Source organism: Globicephala melas, chromosome 7 (genome assembly GCF_963455315.2).
Source record: "Globicephala melas chromosome 7, mGloMel1.2, whole genome shotgun sequence".
Classification (NCBI taxonomy): domain Eukaryota; kingdom Metazoa; phylum Chordata; class Mammalia; order Artiodactyla; family Delphinidae; genus Globicephala; species Globicephala melas.
The window spans coordinates 37,494,429-37,519,217 of record NC_083320.1 but is presented as its reverse complement, the minus strand read 5'-3'; the positions used below and the strand labels follow the sequence as shown (position 1 = coordinate 37,519,217).

General features: G+C 38.0%; 1 protein-coding gene across 1 annotated transcript in view; it reads right to left on the bottom strand.

The window, feature by feature from the left end:
• The window catches only part of RFTN2 (raftlin family member 2), a 61,014-nt gene extending 46,214 nt beyond the window's left edge, over positions 1-14,800 (bottom strand). Inside the window, exons 1-2 of the mRNA XM_030855502.3 lie at positions 14,148-14,800; positions 1,220-1,403 (exon numbers count right to left, since the gene is read on the bottom strand). Coding sequence (XP_030711362.1) covers positions 1,220-1,403; positions 14,148-14,286 — 323 coding nt within the window. The 5' untranslated portion in view covers positions 14,287-14,800. The remainder of the gene's footprint in view (positions 1-1,219; positions 1,404-14,147) is intronic.
• Positions 14,801-24,789: the final 9,989 nt, after the last annotated feature.

Genomic DNA, 24,789 nt, shown 5'->3' with positions numbered 1-24,789 from the left:
CAGATAAATATTGTCCTGTCTTTTTCCTTTTTCTTCTTTTCTGATCTTCACCCCTTGATTATTCTTAGCCCTAGCAGGGCACTGCTAAATCTATTTGAAGTAATGCAAAAAGAGAAAAATAATTTATCCTTGGTTTGTAAGATTTGTAATTAGGACATAAGTGTTGCTATGGTGTGGTAAATGGCATATTTACTTAGTAATGCTTGCACTAGTAAATATCTGACGAGGTGCCCTGTCGTGGTGAAAGCTGCTTGTGTACACGCCCTCTCAGACATGTGTAAGTGGGCAGTTAGTTACTCAGTAGCAGACAGTGTCCCTAAAAAGCACATCTGGGATTTTTTAAAGCCTCTTCTTTTTTTCCCAATTTTCCTGTTTTCTCTTATTTTATTTTCCCCTCTCAGCTTAGCCCTTTCATAGTTAAAGTCGCTATAAAGAGAAAACACAGTTTTTACCCTGGTCTTTGAGATGATTTTGATACAGTTGGAGAGTTGTGTAAAAAAAATTTAATGTATTAATCAAAGACATTGGTCTGGTTATTTCATTCTTCACTGGAAGGAGTAACAGTATTTTGAATATTATGAAACATACAAGCTTGGTTGGCAAAAACGTTTGTAGTATTGTTTGGAAAAACAGCTATTAAAAAAGTTAAAAAAGAACCTAAAATGGATGGCTTTCTGGCTTTCCCATCCTATTTTTTGGAAAAAGCTGATAAGAGATCTATCCAGTTTGTGAGAAGTTGGCATGTAGGCCTTTTTGCTGTAAAAGTTTTGGAAGTTAGAGATAGTTTCTGTTGCCACTATTAATAAAGCAATACAGGACAGTTCAAAAAAAAACGCTCAGTGAAAGTGGACTTGTTCAGTCAGCTCTTTTAGCCCAGTGATAGGATATAGCTAATTGATACCCCCTCATCCGCTGAAGTTGCTATATCAGCTTTCAGGTGCTTCTTGAGTCTATTTTCCTTTCCCATTTTTCATTGACATCCTTACCTAGGACCTGTTTGTCTGCAAGGGGCTAAATCTATGAGAAGTTTTAAGGAAGGAGATTTAAGTTTCCTTCTCCCAATCGAGGTTCAACTGCTGGAAAATGTGCCTTAAGCCAAAACCCCGAATTATCCTTTATTCTCCATCACTTCGTTCAAACTTGCTTTGCTTTTAGCCAAAGAAAACTGTCTCTCTCAACAGCTTCTTAGTATGACAGTTTTCTGGAGCGTCAGGCTTACCTTAATTTCAAGCGCGATAGCACCACCCTGTATAGGTAACTTGCAGGCAGGTGTTTTTGCTGCCCAACAGGTTGTATAACAGGATGAATAGCCCCAACAATATATCCTTTAAGATAGTAGTCTTCCACTTTTGTTACTATATCCAGAATTGAATTTATCTTGATTACTTCTGGGTTTGGCGAAGCTGAAATATCAAATGCAAAGAGAGATTTGCACATTCATAAAGTTGAATTACATATTATTTCTATCTACGTATGATAATACTAATGAATAGGAAATGTATCCATATGATTTAATCTCAAATAAAGTTATACTAACAGGTATTATATATTTTCTAATTTAATTTCAGAAAAAGCAAAAGTAATCTTAGCAGCTGTCAGATATTTAGTATTACCAATATGTCTTAAAGTAGAAATACAATGCCCTATGTATATTTTTCAAATAAGGCACTTTTATTTTATTTATTTAAAGACACATTTTAATTTTTTTATTATTTAAAAAAAATTTATTTATTTTTGGCTCTGTTGGGTCTTCGTTGCTGCACGATGGGCTTTCTCTAGTTGTGGTGAGCAGGGCTACTTTTCGTTGTAGTGCACAGGCTTCTCATTGTGGTGGCTTCTCTTGCTGCGGAGCACGGGCTCTAGGTGTGTGGGCTTCAGTAGTTGCAGCACGTGGGCTCAGTAGTTGCGGCATGCAGGCTCTAGGGCACGCGGGCTCAGTAGTTGTGGCTCGCAGGCTTAGTTGCTCCGCAGCATGTGGGATCTTCCTGGACCAGGGATTGAACCCATGTCCCCTGCATTGGCAGGTAGATTCTTAACCACTGCGCCACCAAGGAAGTCCCTGTCAAGTGCTTTCTTATTTCTAATTACATTTCAAAAAAATCGTGTTTTAAGTTTCTCTGGGAAACTAAAAATATGGTTTCTTATGGCACTTATATAAATACTTGAGTAAAGAAATTGAAAAAGTAAAGGCAACCAGAAGTTCTTCTTAATAAGTAAGAATTCTAAATACACAGGAAATTTAAACGCAACATTTATATGCAGTTGAAACATTCCTTTGAAGCAGGGCAAATCTGTAGAAACTGTAGAATAGTACAATCTGTATAGTTTTTAGTAAAAGGAAAAGGGTGTGTTATATGGGAAAATGAATGTTCTAGCAGTATTAATTTTAAAAACAACTTCATTTTCTGTGACAATATTTCTCATTTTCTGGAAAACAACCAAGACTTAATAACTAGAAATGGAGCTGCAGTTTGGCTCTCTCTTGAATAACAAAACATATGAAATGAACTCCAGGTAGGGGCAGTGCTGGCTGTTGGCCTTCTGTCAGTGTGGTCAGTGCTGTCCAGAAAATAGCTGCTGTTAATTGCCCAAACACAGGAAGTAGGTTAAGAAGCAGACAAGGAAGAAGGGTCAGAGGAAATCCCTACCTCCTCTTACATTAATATCCCCGTGATGGAACAGAAATCCACCACTTGGATTCACGTGGGTTCATGCCAACTTCTCAAATGAAAATAAAGCACTCAAAGAAAAGTTATATAAACCAGCATGAATCCATTTACTCAAATTTTCATCCTCTTTTGGATTTAAACTAATCTACAATATATTTTCATCATTATGAATAGGAATAAAAACAAAGAGACTGATCCTGGTTTTGGAAGAAACAGCTGGATTTCATTGCAAAATGACCCAGTTCTGCATGGTTGTGTGGCAATCACTCCGTGATTCATTTGGTCTTACTTTTTTAGTATTTTAACTATCAACCCTGATTTCCAAACAAAGGAACTAAAAAACTATAAACTAGAATAAACTGTTAAGACTAAGGAATGAAACATAGCCTAAACTTATTTTTAGAACTATACACTAATCCTACAAAAATTTAAAGAAAATTTCCGTCTTTTAATGGATCTCATTGCTTATTGTAGAAAATGGAAATGCTTAGCATGATACGAAAGAATCTTCATAGTCTGGCCTCTGTCTACTTATTCAGCGTTCACTCTTGTCATCCTTTTCCTTGTACATCTTGCTTTGGCAGGACTGAACTACGGGAGCTCCTGAGCCTGGCACACTCTTTCATGTTGCCAGAACTTCGTTTCCTTTCCTGCTCCCCAGGTTGGGTTAATCATTCCTTCCTCTGTGCTGTGCATTCTACTAGTTCCCTTATCAATCTGTATTATAGATACTTGTTTATGTGTTTGTCTCTGCTGTTAGACTGAGAATTCCTTAAAGGCATAAAACCAGAATCACTTACCCTAAGTAGAAAATTACATACAAATAAATACAACAAAAAGAAAATACGTATCAAATTCTAGCTGGTTACTGTTATCTGCCAAGGACTGAGCCACAGCCCCGCTCTCTCTTTGTTGAAAGGGAGAATTAGCCATTAGAGAGGTGTTAAAGACGTAGTAACTCCAAACCGATTGGAAGGCTTAAAAAGAACTGAAAAGGGCACAGCTTTCCGACTATGAGATTCAATGTTATTAATTCTGTGTTTGTGTGTACAACTTAAAAGCATCTCAGGTCTAGTGCTAAGTCTTTTGGTAGAGGCTTGGAACCCCTATTGGGATAGAAGTAGCAAGGACACAGTGATGGCAGCAAGGGGGACAGATGACATCAGAGGCAATAAAATGAATTATAAAACTAGATAAAAGAACTGTAAAAACTTTACAGCCTGAGGTCTCTTAAAGGACTTTCTACACTTCATTGGCCCGATTGATAATGATAATGAAATCATTCCCTCCTTTCTATTGTTTCAGAACAAGCTTCTCAAAGGCAGAATTTTGTAACACGTTAAATAGAATCACAAGAAGATAGCTATAACAGAAGGACACTGGTGTTTAAAGAGGTTCCTGTTCAGGTAGAGAATGTATTTCTAAGGAACACCTTGCTCTCTGGCGATGTCAGAGAAATTTTGTGTCAGTGGAACAAATCCAGCTTTTCTAGTCTAATCTACATCCTCTTGCACTTTCAATAAAGTAAGGTTATTGTCTTGAGTTCAATGCAAAAGAAATGTTAATGCCTGAAACACAAAGACACACACACACAGAAGTTTTGAGAAGAATTACAAACTGAGAAATCCAGTAAAGTTACAAAGGGAGAAAAAAAATTGTACATCAGTACTAATAAGCATATCTTACACATAAGTTTTTGTAAAGATCATGTCATTTTGGGCCCAGTGCTTTACATTAATTATTCAACTGTCTCAAATGTGCATGTTCTTCTATTTGGAGGTCTGTGTCTTTTGATAAATAGCACTCGGCATAGACATGATAATTATGATAAGTGCTTGAAAAACACTTGTTAAAGGACCAACTGAATGAAAAATTGGTTGTAACATTAACATATTCAGTGAACAGAGCTCCAGGTTGCTCATGGAGCAGTAGTTTAGAAAATAGACTCTAGGGGGACTTCCCTGGTGGTCCAGTGGTTGGGACTCCTCGCTTTCACTGCTGAGGGCCGGGGTTCAATCCCGGTGGGGGAACTAAGATCCCACAAGCCAAAAAAAAAAAAGACCTTCGGACCAGACTGCCTGGATGCAAATCTCAGCTCTGCCACTTACTAGCCTGGCAAGGTACTTTGCACCCTCGTGCCTCAGTTTCCTCATCTTCAAGCTAAGAATAATAGTAGAGTCTACTCTATAGGGTTGTTAGCATTAAATAAGTTTATATGTGTTCCTAGAAAGTATCTGGCATGTAGCATGTGCTATACAACTATTGAATGCTTTGTTAAATAAAGTCCTCCCCTGTGGAACGAGAGGCAGCACACTACTCTAAGAGCATTAGGATCTGGAAGCAAATCACCTGGGCTCAACTCATGCCATTTACTAGATCTGGAACAAGTTAATTTGCCTGTCTGAGACAGGGACAAACAATGGTATTAACTTCATAGAGTTGCTTTCATAGTAATTGTAAAACATGATCCCAGGGCCTGGTACAAAGTAAACACTCAAATATCAGTGATGTGCCTGTCTGTTGGTGGCCCAGCTTAGAAAGATAGTTTCGAATGAAGTTGCCCTCCGAGATGTCATTGTTGGTTTAAAAAAATCTCCAGGAAGATCATTGTAGAGATCTGGATTTATTCCAAAAGCCCAGCCTGGCTCACCATCTGTAGAATTCTGTATCAGAGGCCCCTAACTCATGCTCTAGATCTCAGGTCCCTAACTCACCCTATAGATTAGGTGTCCCGCCTGCCAACTCACTCCAGATAACAGTCCCTACCTCACGCTGATCTGCTCCATTGAGTCCCAGACCCAAATGTCCAAAGGTATCAGCCTGATAAAACAAGGAAAGGGGCTGTGCTGAAGGAGGGACCTGGGGAAGACTTAATACCTTATCCAAGAGTGCGGCAGCCCTGGCCCAGTGCTGCCATGTGGTCATGTCGGCCCAGTGTTGCTGGATCTTCTATTTTTTTAAGAAAACCCCCAAATCCAGATTCTTATGTAATATCTCCCAACTTTAAAAAGTGACAGTTAATTCAAATATCTTAACACTATACACACCAAGCGAGACCTGTCTAAAAGCTGAATATGGTCCATGTCTTGTTGGTTTGCAGCTTCTCCTCTGGGTTGCCCCAGGGATTCTGCAGACCAGAGCCTGCCTAGGTCCAGGCCAGGCCACCCGGACCATCTTAGACAGTGTTCAGCATATCCTAGGACACAGAAAGTGATCCAAATCTTCCTCATTAGTGGGGACAGGAGGATGATGGTGATAGGAGGGCTGGGGTTCATTCTGTTAACAAATTGCCCTTCTTATCCTACATTGTGATTTATTTTAAACATGCCAGTGTCATTCAAGAAAGGTAAACCTAGGAGCAAGGAAAGGTGAAATAAATCTGGGAATTTTGTTGAGAACTTCCCTTCAGGTAATCCCCTCGATTCTTAATAATGTTTTAAACTGTGCTGAAAAGAGACTGGCAGCCTGACTCAGCTTAGAGATGTGAGGAAGGGGCAAGCTGTGCACACAGAGTGAGGCATTTTCATCAGTGCTCACCAGAGTGAATAATTATGTCTCCAAGATAGGCTTGGTGTTTGAAGCCAAGCCTTTGATTTGATGTCCTTACACTGGGGCAGTAATATCAGAGACTCTATTACTTTTTAAACACAGGAAATTAGGGGGGAGGTGTGGTTGTTTTGGCTAGAACTGAACAGCACAGGCAGTTAGCAGCAGCTGCAAGCCATCTTGCTCTTCTTAGCTCCTCAACCGCTGCGAGTTCCTTGGGAGAAGGAACAAATGGTGTTGTTGACAGCATTAATGGGTGGGGTTGGTTGCCGTTCAATCAATGCTACACGATTTGTAAAAGCTTTATTACACCTTACAAGGCTATTGTGAAGAACTGGTGAAGGAAAGTATTTTGTAGTTGCTTTGAAATCTATATACATGCAGCGTGGACTTTTCTGATTAAAACTGAAACGTGCTGAACGTTAAGCAAGTCTATCATTCATCCTCATAGTTTCCAAAATAAAATATCAGTAGAGTTTTTTATGGTCCTTTGCTTAAAAGCTTCATAGACAAAGATCAAATTTTAAAAATAGAAAAAAGTCACATTCTAGTAAAAAGCTAAGAACTTGTTCAATGTCAAAAGGTTTGCTCTGATGATGTAACTCTATGAAACCAGTCCAAGACATATATATGTTCTTTCCACCAATTTACTTCTGAAGATTGGTATGTATTTTTGAAATATTTATGAAACATTGTTTCCTCAGATAAAAGCACGATGTACAAACACTGGCAAGCAATTTTACCATATTTTCAAAAGGGAACAGACTGTCAAACCCCATATTATATCTAGCAATTATAGTAAAAAATAATAAGTAACATGTACCAAGTACATATTTTGTGCCAGGCACTAGGCAAAGTGCTTTACATGCCTAATCTTAATTAGCCCTTACAAAAACTCCACAAGGCAGATATTATCATTATTCTCAGATGACGAAACTCAGGAAGAGAGAGATTTGATAACTTGCCCAAATTATTAGTGAGCGGTAAGGCTGTAATTGAACCAGACAGAATGACTCCAGAGCCAGTACATCCGAGCACCGACAGGAAAGTAAAGCTTCATTGATTTGCATCACTGCTAATTCAGAATTTGTGAAGATTCAGACATGAGCTGAGCTAAAGCTTTTGACTACTATAAATTGTTAATCAATCTAATGTACGGATATTAAAAGGAGTATCCGGTTTACTCTACTTATCAAAATGTTTTAAGTTACTTAGAAAGATAAACTACTATATAAATAACATCCAAATTACATAAAATTTTATGTTTTCAATAAAGGTGCCATCTTTGTAGTCACTCATTAATATATTTAATTGAAGTAATACAACTGTGGTTTTGAAATGCACTCAAACTCCAAGGGACGACAGAGCTCATAATTACAGGCAGATATGCAAAAGATTGCATTATGACCATGAAAACTCCTGCAGCCTTGTGTTTCACCGCTGTCTCCTGCATGTGCTGCACTCTGCCTGTTCGGTTTTACTTGTAGTTCCCAGACAAACCATGAGATTTTCTCTCGTTTCTGAGTCTGTACAGCTTGTCTTTCAGCCTTGTTTGCCTTACCCCCACTTCCTTACTCAGCCTTTTTTTTTAAACTTTAAAAACATCTTGTGTGGGGGTAGAAATGTAACGTACAAACGGGGTGCACAAAACATACTTAAAACTGCCAGCATTTGGTAACCACCATCCATTTGAAAATCAGAAAATGGCGGGCATGCCATAAACCTCACTTCCTGCCCGTTTCAATCACAATCCCCCTCTCCTGCTCTGTGCTACCTTGACTTTTTTTTTTAACCTTGACTTTTGTGGTCCTCACTCCTTGCTCTTTTTAGTTTACTATGCAAGAATGCAAGCAAACACTACAGTTCAGTTTTGCCAATTTTGTGAGCTTTATATAAATGGAATCATACAGTATTTTGCGTCTATTTTCTTTCACTGAACATTAAGGTCGTGAGATTAATCTTGGGCAGCTTGTGTAGTGGTAGTTTGTTCGTTTTCACTGCAGTGTAGCAGAGGACAGCAAAGTACTGCCTACGGCCTGTTTTGTTGCATGTGGTATGTTGGCACTTCACTGGCCGAGCTGAGTAGCTGTGACAGAGACCACATGGCTCACAAAGCCTAAAATATTTACTATCTGGCCCTTTTCAGAATACGTTGGCTCACTTCTGTGGTGCAGTGTTGCACTGTATGAGTTTACCACAATTTATTTTTCCAGTCTCTTGTTCGTGGATTTCTGAGTTGTTCACACTTTTGGGGTTATTACAAATAGCACTTCTATCAACATTCTTGTATGTGCTGCAGGGTGCATGCGTGTGCACGCTTCCACTGGGTATATGTATCTTCGCTAACTAGGTAATGACAAAGCATTTTTTGTTTTTCCAAAATGGTTGTACCAATTTACCAACACCTGGTATTAGCTTGACGTTTTAGCCATTTTGGATGATTTGTAGTGGTTTCTCACTGTGGTTTTAACATGAATTTTTCCTGATTACTAATGAGGTTGAGCACGGTTTCATATGTCTATTGACCATTTAGATTTCCTGTTTCATCAGCCACCTGTCCAAGCTCCTTGTCCATTTTTCTATTGGGTTGTCTTTTCCTTTTTTGATATTCAGTTGTATTTTGTATATTCTGGACATAAATCTTTGTCTAAGTCTCACTCATTCTTTAGATCAGATGAGGTGGCACTTCTTTTAAGGAGTCTTTCTGGATCCTACCAATTGGGTGGAGGTGCTCTTCTTTCTGCTTCTGTAACTCTCAGACTTCTAGCAAAGTTTGTATCACAGCATAGAGTGTAAGCACTGTAAACAGATGATTAGTCATCAGGGCTCCTCAGCAGCAAGCTCACTAGGATGCAGGTTCACAGAAGTCAAGGACTAGGCTTTATTCCTCACTTGGAGCTCAGTAGGTGCTCAGTAAGTGTTAGTTCAAAAAATAAATAGACGAATTGGGAGACTGGGATTGACATATATACACTATTGACACTATGTATACGACAGATAACTAATGAGAACCTACTGTATAGCACAGGGAACTCTACTCAATGCTCTGTGCTGACCTAAATGGGAAGGAAATCCAAAAAAAGAGGGGCTATATGTATATGTGTAGCTGATTCACTTTGCTGTACAGTAGAAACTAACACAACATTGTAAAGCAACTATACTCCAATAAAAATTTTAAAAAAGAATAAATAAATGTCCACCCAGATGTAAGAAAAACCCCCAATATAACGTAGATTGCCAGTAGAAATGTATTTTCTCCCAACATCAATATTTATTTAAGTGGGTCAACTGTTTGCTATTTTCAGAGATTCCCTATCCCCCAGGTCAGAATGGGATCTTTCTTTCCCCCAACAGTCCGAAATTGTGAAGTTTTATTATTTGCCACAACTACTGAGCCTGTGCTCTAGAGCCCAAGAGCCACAACTACTGAGTCCATGTGCCACAACTACTGAAGCCTGCTCGCCTAGAGCCCATGCTCTAGAGAAGCCACTGCAATGAGAAGCCCGCACACTGCAACTGAAGAGTAGCCTCCGCTTGCCACAACTAGAGAAAGCCCTCATGCAGCAACGAAGACCCAACACAGCCAAAAATAAATAAAATAAATAAATAAATAAAAAATAAAGGAAAGTCCTTATGTGGTTTTTTTTTACCTGACAGAGATTATGTTGATGCTTGAGTAAATTTAGTCATCTTTATTATAAATTTCTTTTTACATAGCACTTTACATTTGAAAATCTTTTGACTGCTTGAGGAAATACTCAAGAACTTATTAGATTCAGACAGACATAGAAAATTTAGCTGGACTGACCTTCTTTCCTTCCTTCCCTCGTTTCTGATACTTTATTCATCTCTTGTTGATTTTTAAATGCATTCTCTTCAGTGCTGCATCTTCATTATTCTTGAAAGTTCTCTAGTATTTACGATTACTGACCATTTCTTGCTTTTTGAAACCCTCCTTTTCCTTGTGTTCTCTGGTGCTATACAGTTGCAATTGTCCTCATTCTATTTCATTTTTGTTGAGTTGTCCTAAATATGGCTAAATATGCCTGATGATTCAGCCCAAGACACTTATGCTCTGCCCATATTCTCCTCTTTAAGACTTTATCTACTTCAATTCCTCCTGGAAGTCATCATCTCTGCCGTGCACCTGTAACTCTCTCTGCCAGGATGTTCCACTGCCACCTCACATGCAACGTGCCTGGAATGGAATTGCTGTTTCACCAACTGACTCCCTGTGGGACGCCCCTCCTACTGTAAGAGGCATCATTATTTCCACAGTTACTCAGGCTCAGAACAGGGAAGTCATCTTGGATTCCTCATTCTTTCTGTCCCTTCATATCCAGCCAGCCACAGGCTACGTCCCTCTTGGTAATGTCTCTTACAGGGACGCCCCCTCACTTCTCCTTTCAATAGCCCTTGAAAGTACCTCAAACTCTTAATCTTTTTCTGATTATATAAACCCTATTTTTTTCTTCAGGTTCAGTTAAAGTCCTAATTTGAATTCCAACTTATCCTATTCAAAATTGATTTTTCCTTTTCCTGATACCTCTTGTATCTCGTATTGCAATTTTTCATTCATTACTTCAACACAACTTATTGGCCACTGGTCATGTGCCAAACACTGTGCAAAACACAGCAGTGCAAAGGTGGATGTGGCATAGTTCCTGACCTTGAGGAGTTCATGAGCTTGTCCAGTTTGACCAATTAGAATATAAAATATTGGAGGGCAGAAACTATGTCTTATTCCTTTTTGTGTTTTCACTACTTATCAGCATCTTCTACAGAATCCATACATCAATGTATTTACTACTGTTACAGTGATGGTAAAAGACAATGAGAGTTTCTTGTTCTCATAATAAGAAAGCAAGCTAGGGGCCAGGAAAATTTTACTCAATGTGTTTTACATGATTCTATTAGAAAGTCAAATAAGGAAGTTACCATCTGTCCTTCTATTGGGTTTTTAATACTGTAGAAATTCCTTTTTAACCATAAAGCTATACATGCTCTAAAAATCCTTAAGGCCATGGTTATTCAGATTGTTTTCTGGGATTGCACAAGAAGGTAAACCAACCCTTCTGGATTATTTGCAGAGCTAATTTAACTTTTCGCCAAGAAACTCGATGATGTACTCATATATATACTGACACACTCTCATACATACACATGTATAGATTACTATACAATAATCCAGAAAATTTATCACAAAAATTGTGCTGAAATCTCACTAGTGTGGTTAGTAGATCTGGCATAAAGCCAGGAGGGATAGTTAACTTTTATTAAGTGCTTACTAAGTGCCAGGTACCTTTTCAAGGAGATTATTTTGTATAATCTCCTTTAATCTTTAAAATAACTCTATTATGCAAGCACCATCAGAACCCCCATTTTATAGATGAGGAAACTGAGATACAGCAAAATTTATAAACTTGCCAAGTTAATGAGTGAAAGAGCCTAGATTCAGAACCCAGGAACTTGACTCCAGAGCCTTATGCAATTAATGATTAGGCTATTATTTCTCCCATAGAGATATATAAGTAATGGCTCAAAGTACCCCTACCAAAAAAAAAAAAAGTGTGGGAAAGGCACACACACACACACACGCACACATGCACACATGCACACAGAGCATGGAACTAAATGGAAAATCAATAAATTGTTCAAGATAACTATAGCCACCATAACACAGGGCACTGGAAATTTCAAAGGGTCTCCTCTTGCCCCACTGGGACTTGTCCCATGTCCTCTGTTTGGAAAAACAGAGGAAAACAAGGTAAGAGACAGGCTCTTCGTGAGCACACACAGCTGTCACTAGACCAATTTGTTTCCTGAAAGGTTGCTCACTGCACGTGGTCTCTGAGAGGCAGGAGATGCCACTATTTAGTAGTCCTCACAGCAACCACAGGTCAGAATGGCCAGGACTATATGAAGAAGGCTGGCATATTTTAACCCCCATGTGACTCACTTCTCTACACACTGGAGGAATAGGTGGGCGTCAGAGACAACAGAAGAGAGGAAGGTGGTTTGTGGAGCTGGGCTGATACAGAGTCTTGGCTTCTGAGGCAGAGGCAAAGGCAAAGGCAAAGGCAAAGGCAAAGACAAAAACAAAACAGAACAAAAAACATGTGGAAGAATTGTAGAGAAAAGGGACACCAGGAGACTGGGCCCCTGGACCAAATAGGAACCAGGTGCAACTTTAAAATATGTGCCTGCTTACTGAGTTAACATTTGCAAACTATGCCCATACTTACACTTTATAGTGTAATACTCTATTACCTCCTCCACACACCTAGAGTGGAAGGTAGAAATTTTACTCCTTTCACAGAGAGAAGGGCTTCTGGTAATAATAAAACCAAAATGACTTCTGAAGAAAGTTGTAGATCCTTCTGATTCAATGATGGCTGCATTTATACAAATTTGTTTGAGATTGCTAACATGGTTGGGTGGAAATAAATCAAAAAAAAAATTCAAGTTACTTTAAAACCTATGGGGGTTGTGCAGCAAATCTTAAAGCACAGATCAAAATGGCTCTGGCCTAAACTTTATGAATAGACAAGGTTTTGAGGTTAAGGAAAATATGTGTTTGCATCCTGTGGATTTACAAAAACTTGTCCTAAAAGATAATTGACAAGGACAATCAATGGAGAAAACATAGGACCACATCACAAATATTTTCTCAAATGATGTTTTTTGAAAAAGTATAGAAAAAATTCATTTGAGTGTTACTTCTCTGATTGTCACCATTATCTTAATCTACTTTTTTTTTTAAATCTACTTTTAACTTTCATAATTAAAAAGAAAATTAAGAATATTGACATTTTCCCCTTTGGTAGCCTTAGCCTTAGGTAAAAATGGAAATGTAAATATGTTAAAAGTATATGTACAGACTTTGTGTATGTCTCTGGAAGGGAGTTTGCTTGCTGGCTAGCTCAGTTTTTGACAAAGAAAAATGGGCTGCTCTTGCTTCTTGCACAAAGATGCACTGTTCACAGAGCAAACCAAAAAAAATGGAGAATTTGTGTTTAAGTTGAAAAGAAATTAATATCCAACATAATCTACTTAGTATAAATTATCTATTAACTGATAAAACGTGCGGCTTATTAGAATTAAAAGCTTAACTTTGTAATAAGAACTTAAAATACTGACATCTGGAAATTCTAACAGCAAGCAGGACACTCAATTTCATTTTTAATACCCTGTAATTAAAGATATAGTTCTGCTTTTTAAAAACTCAGTTTTATCAATGCGATTGTACAGTAAAGTTTCCAAAAGAAGTGAGGTAAAGTATTTGTGAAGTTGAGCTGCCTCTGTTCCTTACACAGGGCTGCCATCTGGGCTTGTTTATTTGTGTTTCCAACTTTCTGGAACAGGGAGTTTCTCTGTTAGGGACAGGGCAAGCAAAGGAAGTATCTTACAGAAGACTATCTTTTTTTCTGTATTTTCAAACTTCAAATTTAGTTTGGTCAAAAATATCAAATGACTACCACAATCACAACATTAACACAGTTGGAAACCTCAGAATTGTCCTAGCAAATACTCTTCCACATGATGCAAGTAATATTTCCTACATGCTACCTTCTTGTGCCTTTCAGATCTTTTTCAAAACACAAACTGTCATTAAGGCTAGACCTATTTGGCTGGAAAGCGAACATTTTTCATGTGTCCTTCTACAAATAAGCATTTGATTTAAAAATGAAAGGACTATTTCCAAGCAGTTTTTCTAATTTTATAATGTACATATGAACCAAATTTACAAAAACCAAACAGAACAAAAATCTTTCAGAGTGTAATTAAGAAACAAAGCATTATTGTTAGATTGATTGTACAATCTGATTATGAGGAACAGTTTAAAAATCCACAAACCAACACTTAAAAAAACTAGAAGTCCCTTATCTCTGAAATCTTTCATTTAACAAATAAAATAGAAGCAAAAAGTACCTTGTAAAGTAAAATCCAGCAATACATATTCGTAAGCAAATTCTGTCTTTGTTTCCACTTGCGGTCTCTTCAGGGTAGAAAATATTTTTCCAGGGCTGCTATCATCAGGGTCTTCTAGCTTTCTAAGTCCGCACCCCATGGCAAAATCTGTAAGGAATTAAATTGCAGGATAGGGGAGGGAGACCAGCAAATTCTGTTGTTTAAGCTGCAAAAAGAAAGTTACAGACTTAACTGCTTTGATTTTTTCAGCTAAACCATAGATACTCAAAAAGAAAACATTTGAGTCCAAAGAAAGGAGCTGAAGACTTTTTCTATCCATTTTTCTGTAAAGTCGTTGAACCCATGATGATTAAGCTACAGCTCCGGGAGGCTGGGCTTGATCTTAGGAGAAACATGCAAGCTGCTACAACTTAGCGGAGAATTTCCATGCCACGTCAATTTACAGCCAGCCCCCTACCAGAGTTCTGTCGCTCAGGGCACCAACAGTGCTTTGTCTATCCCAGTTAGCTGGATGATAAAGGAGGTGTCCAAAAACGGAAATAAAAAGGCAAAAGTGCAAATCAGATGGAATTATCTACAAGTAGAGGCTATATTCAGACATAGTGGTGTGCAATTCTTTTTCTGTTTTCTCTTTTCCCTTTTTCCTGTGCCCACTGCCCCCCCTTCCTCCCTGCTATTACCAAGAAAGCAAAAGGAGAGAGAGAGACAGAGAGAGAGAGAGAAAATGGAAAAAAAAAAAAAAAAAAGATTCTCAATATGGTTGGAAACAAAAATCATTTCCAGAAAGGAAGTCAGGAAACTGTTTCTGGAGTCTAAAAGGAGAAAAGTTAAAGTTAAAAAAACAACAACCCACTTTTAGTCTTTAGATAGCATTTTTGAGGATTTCTTTCCAAATGAAGGGTTTTTTTTGGCTGGAAAAATCATGTACTAGTTAAACTGCCGCATATAAAATGTTTATATTTAAATATCATAATAAAAAGACTATTTAATTGCAAAGAAGAGACAGTAATGTGGATAATTAGTTTCCCTAACATTTATAAAGTTTAAAAAACTCTACCATTAGAAGGCTTATGATAATAACTAGTAACATTTCCACAGGTCCCAGAGTATCATTAATTAAAAACAACAACAATAACAACAACAAAACTGACAACTTGATTCACTCAGTCTTATAAATTGCTATTTACCTGAAGTCAAGAACAATTTCTAATGGAACAATTGTAATGAGTGTTTATTGTATTTTACTATTCACGCGTCATGTGGTGTGGTGTACCCATCAAAACTGTGAGCCCTGAAATCATACCGCCTGGGTTCAAATACTGCTTCTAATGCCTACTAGAGACGTGATCTTGGGCAACTTACTGGACCTCTTCAGGTTTCAATTTCCGCCCCTATAAAATGGAGTTAATAATAATACTTACCTCATAGGCTTGTTATGAAGGTTGAATGAGATAATCTTATCTCATATCTTAACATTATGCCTGGCCAATAGCATAAATTTGTTAATGTGCTTACATTATAAAAGTGTTGAGAATAGTAGTAGAAGGGAAGTGATTCTGCCACCATTCCCATTATTTACAAAATAAATCTCACATTTCAGATTTTATAGAACACAAGCCTGGAAAGATTTTTCAATTACATTGAAGAGTGCACATGAAAACTCTCAAAAGGGTATGGATTATTTAGTTTGTATATCACTATGACCTCTTGTCTCTTCCTTCCACCTCCTTGTCTTGAAACAATTTACTTTTCAGAAGTGTTTTTTAACAGAGGAAAATTCCATAGTCCTTCATTCTCAAGGGTGAACATGGTTGGTGGTAGCAATTTCTGGGTAAATTTTGCTAAAAAGACAGCAGACTCTGACCTAGTGTGACTCATTTGACTATTCCCAGTGCTTCCATGCCTGTCATTTTTCATGTCCTCTTTTGCTGTGAGCTCCTGGATGGCAGAAATAGAATATTTGAAGTTCACTAGTTCCTATTGCAGAGCCTGGAGTATTATTTATGAAATATTCATTATATTTATTAAGCGCCTGCTATATTCCAGGCACTAAATTAGATGCTGTTTGGGTACACAAGTTGACTAAACATGGCCTCTGCCCTAAAGAAACTTAAGGCTTAATGGGGAAGAAGACAGACTTATAAACAGGTAATTTCAATTTGATTTGGTAGCTGCTAAGATAGAAGTATGCATAGGTTGCTATAGAAACCCTAGAAGGGGTCTCTAACTCAGCTTGGAGGATGATATCTGAGCTGTCTTGAAGGATGAATATGCATAAGATAGATAAAGAAATGTGGGGAGCATGTGCCAGGAAAAGGGAAAGGCATGAGCAATGTTATGGAATCATGAAACAGTATGGTATGAACTTGAAGGAACATGAAGCAGTTGAGAATTACTAGAACATAAAGAAGTAACATAATTACTAGAACACATCTAGTAACATAATTACTAGAACATGTCTCTAGTAGTCTTCTTTGAAAGAAGACTAAGCTATAAGGGAGGTAAGAGCCAGTTGTAATGGGTTTTATATGCTGCATAAAAGGAATTTTGACTTTATTTTGTAGGCAGCAAATGAGAATCAAATAATCCAATGGAAAAGTCAAACGAGGAGCTTGAAATAGGTAAGTGACATAAGTTTGTGTTTTTGATGGGTTACTATGGCTGCTTTGAGGAAGATGGTCTTATAGGAGCAAGAATGGGGGGAGACTAGTCATTCAGGAGAGTATTGCAGTAGTCCAGTTGAGTTGATGACTGAACAAATGAATGAATAGGATGCATTATTATATCCTTAAAGAATTTCTTTTATCTCTAGTGAAAGGAACTGCACTTCCTTTTGTTCACAACTAAGCCATCACTTAATCATTTTTCTCTCCAAAAATCCAACAAAATAAAATTTTATTTGACCCTTAATGATGTCTCAAAACACATTTCCATGTCCATATGGCACACATTCCCTCTATTTTAACAATTATATGGGATTTCATTGTATTAATATTATGTTTAATAAGCAGCATTTTGGCTATTTTCAAAGTTTCATGGTAAAGAATTTTATAAAGATTACTTTTTTCTCCACATTGGATTATTTCCTAAACACTTAGATTTTACTTCATAAATGGTCAAAGGAAAGAGTTTACATACAAGGAAATCAGTTAGAAAGTAATAAGCAGAGAAAATGTATTCTAATGGGTAAATAATTCATTTACATTACTTACATAAATATGTGGTTGGCCATAAACTGTTTAAGATATTAACCTTATTATTATTATTATTTTTTTTGTCCACACTCTGCAGCAGGTGGGATCTTAGTTCCTTGACCAGGGATTGAACATGTGCTCCCTACACTGGAAGCATGGAGTCTTAATACTGGACCTTCAGGAAAGTCCCAGATTTTTTTTTCCTTTAAAACTGTATTTTGGGCAGTAAGATTTTGTTGGTTATCACATGTATTTGCTCCATGCCTCTTTAATGCTTGTACATTTTTAGACAAATACTTTTAGTCAAAAAATTTTCTGCATCTCCAGAAATATGTACATTTCTTCAATAACATATTTCTCCATTTGAAACAAATGTCTGTTTTCTGTTTTTTTATTTTGTTTTTTAAATAAATAAGCTTGATATTTTAGAATAATATTAGGTTCACAGCAAAATTGAGCAGAAAATACAGAAAGTTCCCACATACCCCCTTATCCCTACTCATGCACAACCTTCCACTAATATCCAGCACCATTGTGGTGCATTTGTTACAATCAATGAACCTTCACTGACACATCATTATTACCCAGAGTCCATAGTTTACATTAGGGTTCATTCCTGGTGTTGTACCGTCTATGGGTTTTGACAAACATATATTGACATACACCCACCATTATAGAATCATACAGAATAGTTTTCACTGTCTTAAAAAATCTGTGCTCCACCTATTCATCACACCCTTACTTCTTGCTTAACTCTGATGTATCTGGCAATTGTAGTACACACGGTAAGATGTGGATCTAAGTCTGTTCTCCGCACCCCCGCACACTGATATCCAGCTCTCACAACTACATTTGTTTTCATAGAAAATCTTTTATTAATCGTGTGTCCCCAGGCTTGTCGTATATTGAGTACTTACAGTAATTAGGATAAATTTTTGGAATAAATGTTTTCTAACATTGGTCATTATTTCAGTATTGATTTACATTTGCTGCCAATCGTAGATTTCAGGGACAGCTTTCAGTTCTGTATTGTAAAGGGGGTTTCCCCAAGTGCAGACTCTTATGTGGCTGGATATGATGGAGATATAGTACCAGTTCTTATCTGTGTTCTAGTATGAGCTCACTTAGTCCTTGAATGAATGAATGAACCTTATGAAAACATTCTCCATAACTGGTAGCATATTATTCTCATAGTAACTACTCAAGTTTGGAACACTTGAGTTTACCAAAGTCTTAAAGCTTTTAAGAAATAATATGGGGCTTCCCTGGTGGCGCAGTGGTTGAGAATCTGCCTGCTAATGCAGGAGACACGGGCTCGAGCCCTGGTCTGGGAGGATCCCACATGCCGCGGAGCAACTGGGCCCGTGAGCCACAACTGCTGAGCCTGCGCGTCTGGAGCCTGTGCTCCGCAACAAGAGAGGCCGCGATAGTGGGAGGCCTGCACACCGCGATGAAGAGTGGCCCCTACTTGCCACAACTAGAGAAAGCCCTCGCGCAGAAACGAAGACCCAACACAGTAAAAGTAAGTAAATAAATAAATAAACTCCTACCTCCAATATCTTCTAAAAAAAAAAAAAAAGAGAGAGATAATATGTATCATTCAACCCATTCCCTACAGAAAAAAGTTTTTGCATAATAGTAATTTTTGAATCCAATCTGTTTTATGTGGCTCTGATCCAAAAAAATAAATTAAACAGTGTTATGGAGTGCCTACTATATAATAAGGCACTGCATGGACACAAAGATGAAAAAGCCAGTTTATGCTCTCCAGAATTAACAAGGTAGCAAACCAACATTGAGTTTTAACTATTTAAAGTACTATTAGTTTCATAATGTAGTCAAACTTCCTAAGTAATGACTTATTGAAAGGGCCATTCTTTCTTTAATAATTAGAAATCCTACACTCACCACATATGTAATAGTTATATAGACTAAAAATTATATTTTGACTTTTCATTTTGTTCTATAGTTGGGCTTCTCAGCATTACATATTAAATTTTTTATGGCTTTATAATCTTTCAATGTCCAGCAGTTGACAATATTATTATTCTTTAAAACATGTTGACTATTTATTCTTCTAGATCAGAAGTTTTGAAACTATGTATGACAGAGCCTTCTGATTCCAAAGAGGTGCCACCTTTGGTGAAGAGAACAGGCTTTGATCACGTGGGGAGGCCAAGCAGGCAGGGCTCTGGGTCCCCCTGCCACTCTTTCTTCAAACAGAATATCTTAAGATTTTTATCAGTTTCATATACCAGTAACAGACAATTAAGGAAATCATAATTTTCAGAAAAGGACACCATTTGCATTATTGATAAACTATGCTGTTTCTAGGAATAAATCTACCAAAATATAAGCCAGACTTGCACTTAGAAAATTATAAAACTATAACAGCATTAAAGGAGTCTTAAGCGTATGGAGCGATATGCATAGTCATTTTTAGGAACACTTAATACTCTAAGTACAGGGCTTCCCTGGTGGCGCAGTGGTTGAGAATCTGCCTGCCAATGCAGGGGACACGGGTTCGTGCCCTGGTCTGGGAGGATCCCACATGCCGCAGAGCAACTGGGCCCGTGAGGCACAACTATTGAGCCTGTGCGTCTGGAGCCTGTGCTCCGCAACAAGAGAGGCCGCGATAGTGAGAGGCCCGCGCACCGCGATGAAGAGTGGCCCCCGCTTGCCACAACTAGAGAAAGTCTTCGCACAGAAATGAAGACGCAACACAGCAAAAATAAAGAAATAAATAAATTAATAAACTCCTACCCCCAACAACAACAACAACAAAAAATACTGTAAGTATATCTCCCTCTCAGCTCTTAACACCTGTCACTGAGCTATAGATTTAATACAATGGTGACCTTAACCCCACAGGCTTTTTTTTTTTTTGCATGGAATTCGTCAAGTTGATTTTAATATTTATGTGGAAGATAAAAGGGCCAAGAAGGTCCAAGATACTTCTGAAGAAGAATGAGGAGAGGTTAGTTCTCTATATATTAAGACTTATTATAAAGCCATAGTAATTAAAGCTATTTTTAGCAAGGCATAGACAAATTAACCAATCCAACAGCATAAAGAGCCTAGAAACGGGAACATACGTATGTGGAAATTTAACATATGATGGAGGTGGCATGGCAGATGGTGGGGAAATGGTGCTGGGACAATCAGCTATCTATATGGAGGAGAAATTGGATCCCCATCTCATATCATATATAAAAATTTTAATTCTACAGAAACAACTTGAACATCAAAAGCAAAACTGTTATACTTTTATATGAAAATATGAATATTTATTGACATCAGAGTACTAAGAGTATTTTTAAGGCAAAAAGATAATCATAAAATAGTCCTAAATGATTAATTGTAAGGTGACAACCATAAGATATATGTTGATAAATTCTATATTAAAATTAAGAACTTCTATTCATTAAGCCTCTTTAATGTGAAAAGACAAGATACAAAATGGTAGATGATATTTGTCAACCATTGAAGGAACAATATCAAGAATATGTAAAGAACTCCTGCAAATAAATAAAAAGACAAGCCAATAGAAAAATAGACACAAAATATAAATAGGCACTTCACCGGCAAAGAAACATATGTAGTTAATAAATATATGAAGAGATGCTCAACTTTACTTCTATTTAGGGAAATGCAAATCAAGACCAAAGTGAGATAACATTTTATTGCAGTAAAATTCAAGTAAAAAATTTACCATTTTAACTATTTTAAAGTGTACAGTGAGTTAAGTACAGTTAACCCTTGAACAACATGGGGGTTAGGGACACAGACCCTCCATATGATGGAAAATTCGAGTATAACTTTATAGTCAGCCCTCTGTATCCCCTCTGTATCAGTCGTTCTGCATCTGTGAATTCAACCAACAGTGGATTGTGTAGTATGTATGTATTTATTTATTTTTTTAAAGATAATTTTTTAAAAATTAATTAATTAATTAATCTTTGGCTACATTGGGCCTTCATTGCTGCGCACGGGCTTTCTCTAGTTGCAGCGAGCGGGGTATACTCTTTGTTGCGGTGCACATGCTTCTCATTGCGGTGGCTTCTCTTGTTGTGGAGCACCAGCTCTAGGTGTGCGGGCTCAGCAGTTGTGGCACTCAGGCTCAGTAGTTGTGGCTCGTGGGTTCTAGAGTGCAGGCTCAGTAGTTGTGGTGCACAGACTTAGCCACACCATGGCATGTGGGATCTTCCTGGACCAGGGCTCGAACCTGTGTCCCCTGTATCGGCAGGCGGATTCTTAACCACTGCGCCACCAGGGAAGTCCCCAGTAGTATGTATTTATTGAAAAAAATCAGCATACAAGTGGATAAACCCATGCTGTTCAAGAGTCAACCATACATTCACAGTGTTGTACAATGATCATCATTATCTAGCTCTAGAACTTTTTTATTACCCCCAAAAGAAAACTCATATCCTTTAAACATTCACTCTCTATTCCAACCTTCCTCCAGCACCTGACAACCACTAATATTCTTTGTGTTTCTGTGCATTTGTCTATTCTGAATATTTCATATAAATGGAATCTAAAACATATGGTCTTTTGTGTCTGGTTATTTTCAAAGATTTATCTAGGGACTTCCCTGGTGGCGCAGTGGTTAAGAATCCACCTGCCAATGCAGGGGACATGGGTTCGAGCTCTGGTCCGGGAAGATCCCACATGCCGCGGAACAACTAAGCCCATGCTCCACAACTACTGAGCCTCCGCTCCAGTGCCCGTGAGCCACAACTACTGAGCCGACGTTCCACAACTACTGAAGCCCACGCGCCTAGAGCTTGTGCTCTGCAACGAGAAGCCACCGCAATGAGAAGCCTGCACGCCACATTGAAGAGTAGCCCTCACTCACCGCAACTACAGAAGGCCCACGCGCAGCAACGCAGCCAAAAATAAAATAAATAAATTAAAAAAATAAAAATTTATCTATGTGGTGGCATTTATCAGTACTTCATTCAGTACTTTGTATGGCTGAATAATATTCCACTGCGTGGTTATATTCAATACCACATTTGTTTATCTAGTCATCAGATGATAGATGTTTGGGTTGTTTCTGTCTTTTGGTTATTGAGACTAGTGTTTCTATGAATATTAGTGAGATAACTCATTTTATACTTAGTTGAGCTGACAAAAAATTAAGAAGTAGATGATATCAAGAATTAGGGAGACCTCTTTAAGGGTATGTCGCTGATGGGAATGTAAATTTGTTTAATCATGTTGGAAAACAGCATTATCTTGTGAAACTGAACTTTCACATCCTTTATGATCAAGCAATAGCACTCCTAGGTATACACCCATGAGAAACTTTAGCATATAAGTACCAGGAGATATATGTAGATGAGAAAGTTAATAGCAGTACGATTTCTAAGAGCAAAAAACTTGAACCACTCAAGTGTGCATTACCAGCCATTTCTTTTAAGAAGCTCTGCTATAAAGGAAAGGAAAGAAATGCAGCAGTAGTGGAGATTGAGAATTTTTTTCTTTTTAAGATGGGAGAAAAAATAGCATGTTTGTACACGGAAGAATTGATTCCATGGACAAGGGTGAAAAAAAGAATTGGGGGAGAAAAAAATAATTTCTGGAGAAACTGATTTCTCAGATACTTAAACTGGGTTTGTCTCGTAGTTCTGGAGGGTACCGTACATACCCTCCAGTTTTAAGTTTTATCTATCCTTCTCTTGCCCTTCTTAAACTGCTGGATCAAATAGCACATTAACTAAGTAGTCAAAGGATATTTGTTGTATCTATTGTAACTCCTAAAGAGCATTTGATTGGTCTACTTTCTATATCACCAGGGAAATCAGATCCAACTTACCATATGCCTCAATTCATAAATTATTATGCAGCAGTCAAAATGAATTAACTAGTTACAGGCAAAAACATGAATACACTATACGTGGTATGGTATCTTTTTTTGTTTTTTGGCTGTACCGCGTGGCTTCTGCGATCTTAGTTCCCGGACCAGGGATTGAACCCTAGCTACTGCAGCCACTGCCAAGTTCTGACCACTGGACCAACAGGGAATTCCCATGATATCCTTTTTTAGAATGTTTCATACAAGCAAAATTAAACATTATGTTGCTTAGACATACTTTATATGTAATAACATAAATGCAAAAGTACAAAATTCAGGACAATGATGACCTCTGGGAGGAAGACAGGAAGACAAGGAGAAACGGAGCACATAGATCTAAATCACTGGTAATATCCTAGTTCAGTGGTTCTCAAACTTTGGTGTGCATCAGAATCACCCAGAAAACTCATTAAAACCTAGACTGCTGGGTACCACCCCCAGAGTTTTTGATTCAGGAGGGGAGTGTGGGGCCTAAGAATATGCATTGCTAACAAGGTTTCAGGTGCTGCTAATGCTGTTCTTTTGGGACCACATTTAGAGAACCACTTCTAGTTCTTAGGTTGGCTTGTGGGGTCACAGGCGTTCCATTCCATTTTATTATTAAATTTTATTATTAAATTAATCAAATAAAATTATTTTATTACTAAATTATTATTATTTTAATTATTAAGTTAAATGGGGGAAAAAAAAAGATAGACCAAAGATGAGAGTATGTCAAGAAGCAAGGGTTAATATTAATCCAATTCTGGGCTCCCAAGTCATCCTTTTCGAAAAGAGCTAGGGTTCCCTTACTAAAGCAAACTTGAAAAACACTGCTCTAGAAGAACTTCAAGACATTTAAAAAGAATATTACTAACAACAACATTGAGAAATAAATTTGAAGACTGCTTTTTCCTTAGGTGCAGAGTGACAACGTACTGCATTCCAGCTTTCTGGATCTCAGTAATCTTTGCAAAGACTGGGAACATCACAAGCCTACCTCTTTTGTTGATTCAACAAAAACTGCGTTTAGAGAAAGGATTTCTCTTACTTTTTCAGTTCTTATCCTTCACTCAAGTGCTTTAGGTCATTGGTTTTCTTCCTTCCCATCTCCCCCCTCCCTTCTGGATTTATTGTGCCCATTAGGCTCTGAGAGGAAACGTATATGATATTTCAGATCCCTACGTTTACCAGAGCCTACGTAGAGGGCACACTCCTGCAATGTGCCAGCCACTGGCTGGTGTTTCAGAAATGCCTGAATACAAAATTCTTGCCCACAAGCAACTCAGTCTGGAGAAAAAACCCAGATTCATAAATATAAAATTATAAAGCAGGACACGCAGTATGATATACAAAGATAAAGATTTATCTGCCTCATAACCTCTCCTTCAGCCGGTTCCTCTAAGCTATCATTCTCGCTCGCTCCCACATTTCACAACCGCTGTAACCGAGGCCCACGGAGGGGGGAGCGCGGGCGGAGCGGCGGAGGGCCGGCGCTCGGGGCCGGACTTCATTGGCTCTCTGGACGGAAGCGGCGGTGCGGCTCGGCTGCGCATGCGCCCCTCACACGTGCTTCCAGAACGCCCCCACCGCCGCTTCATCTCCG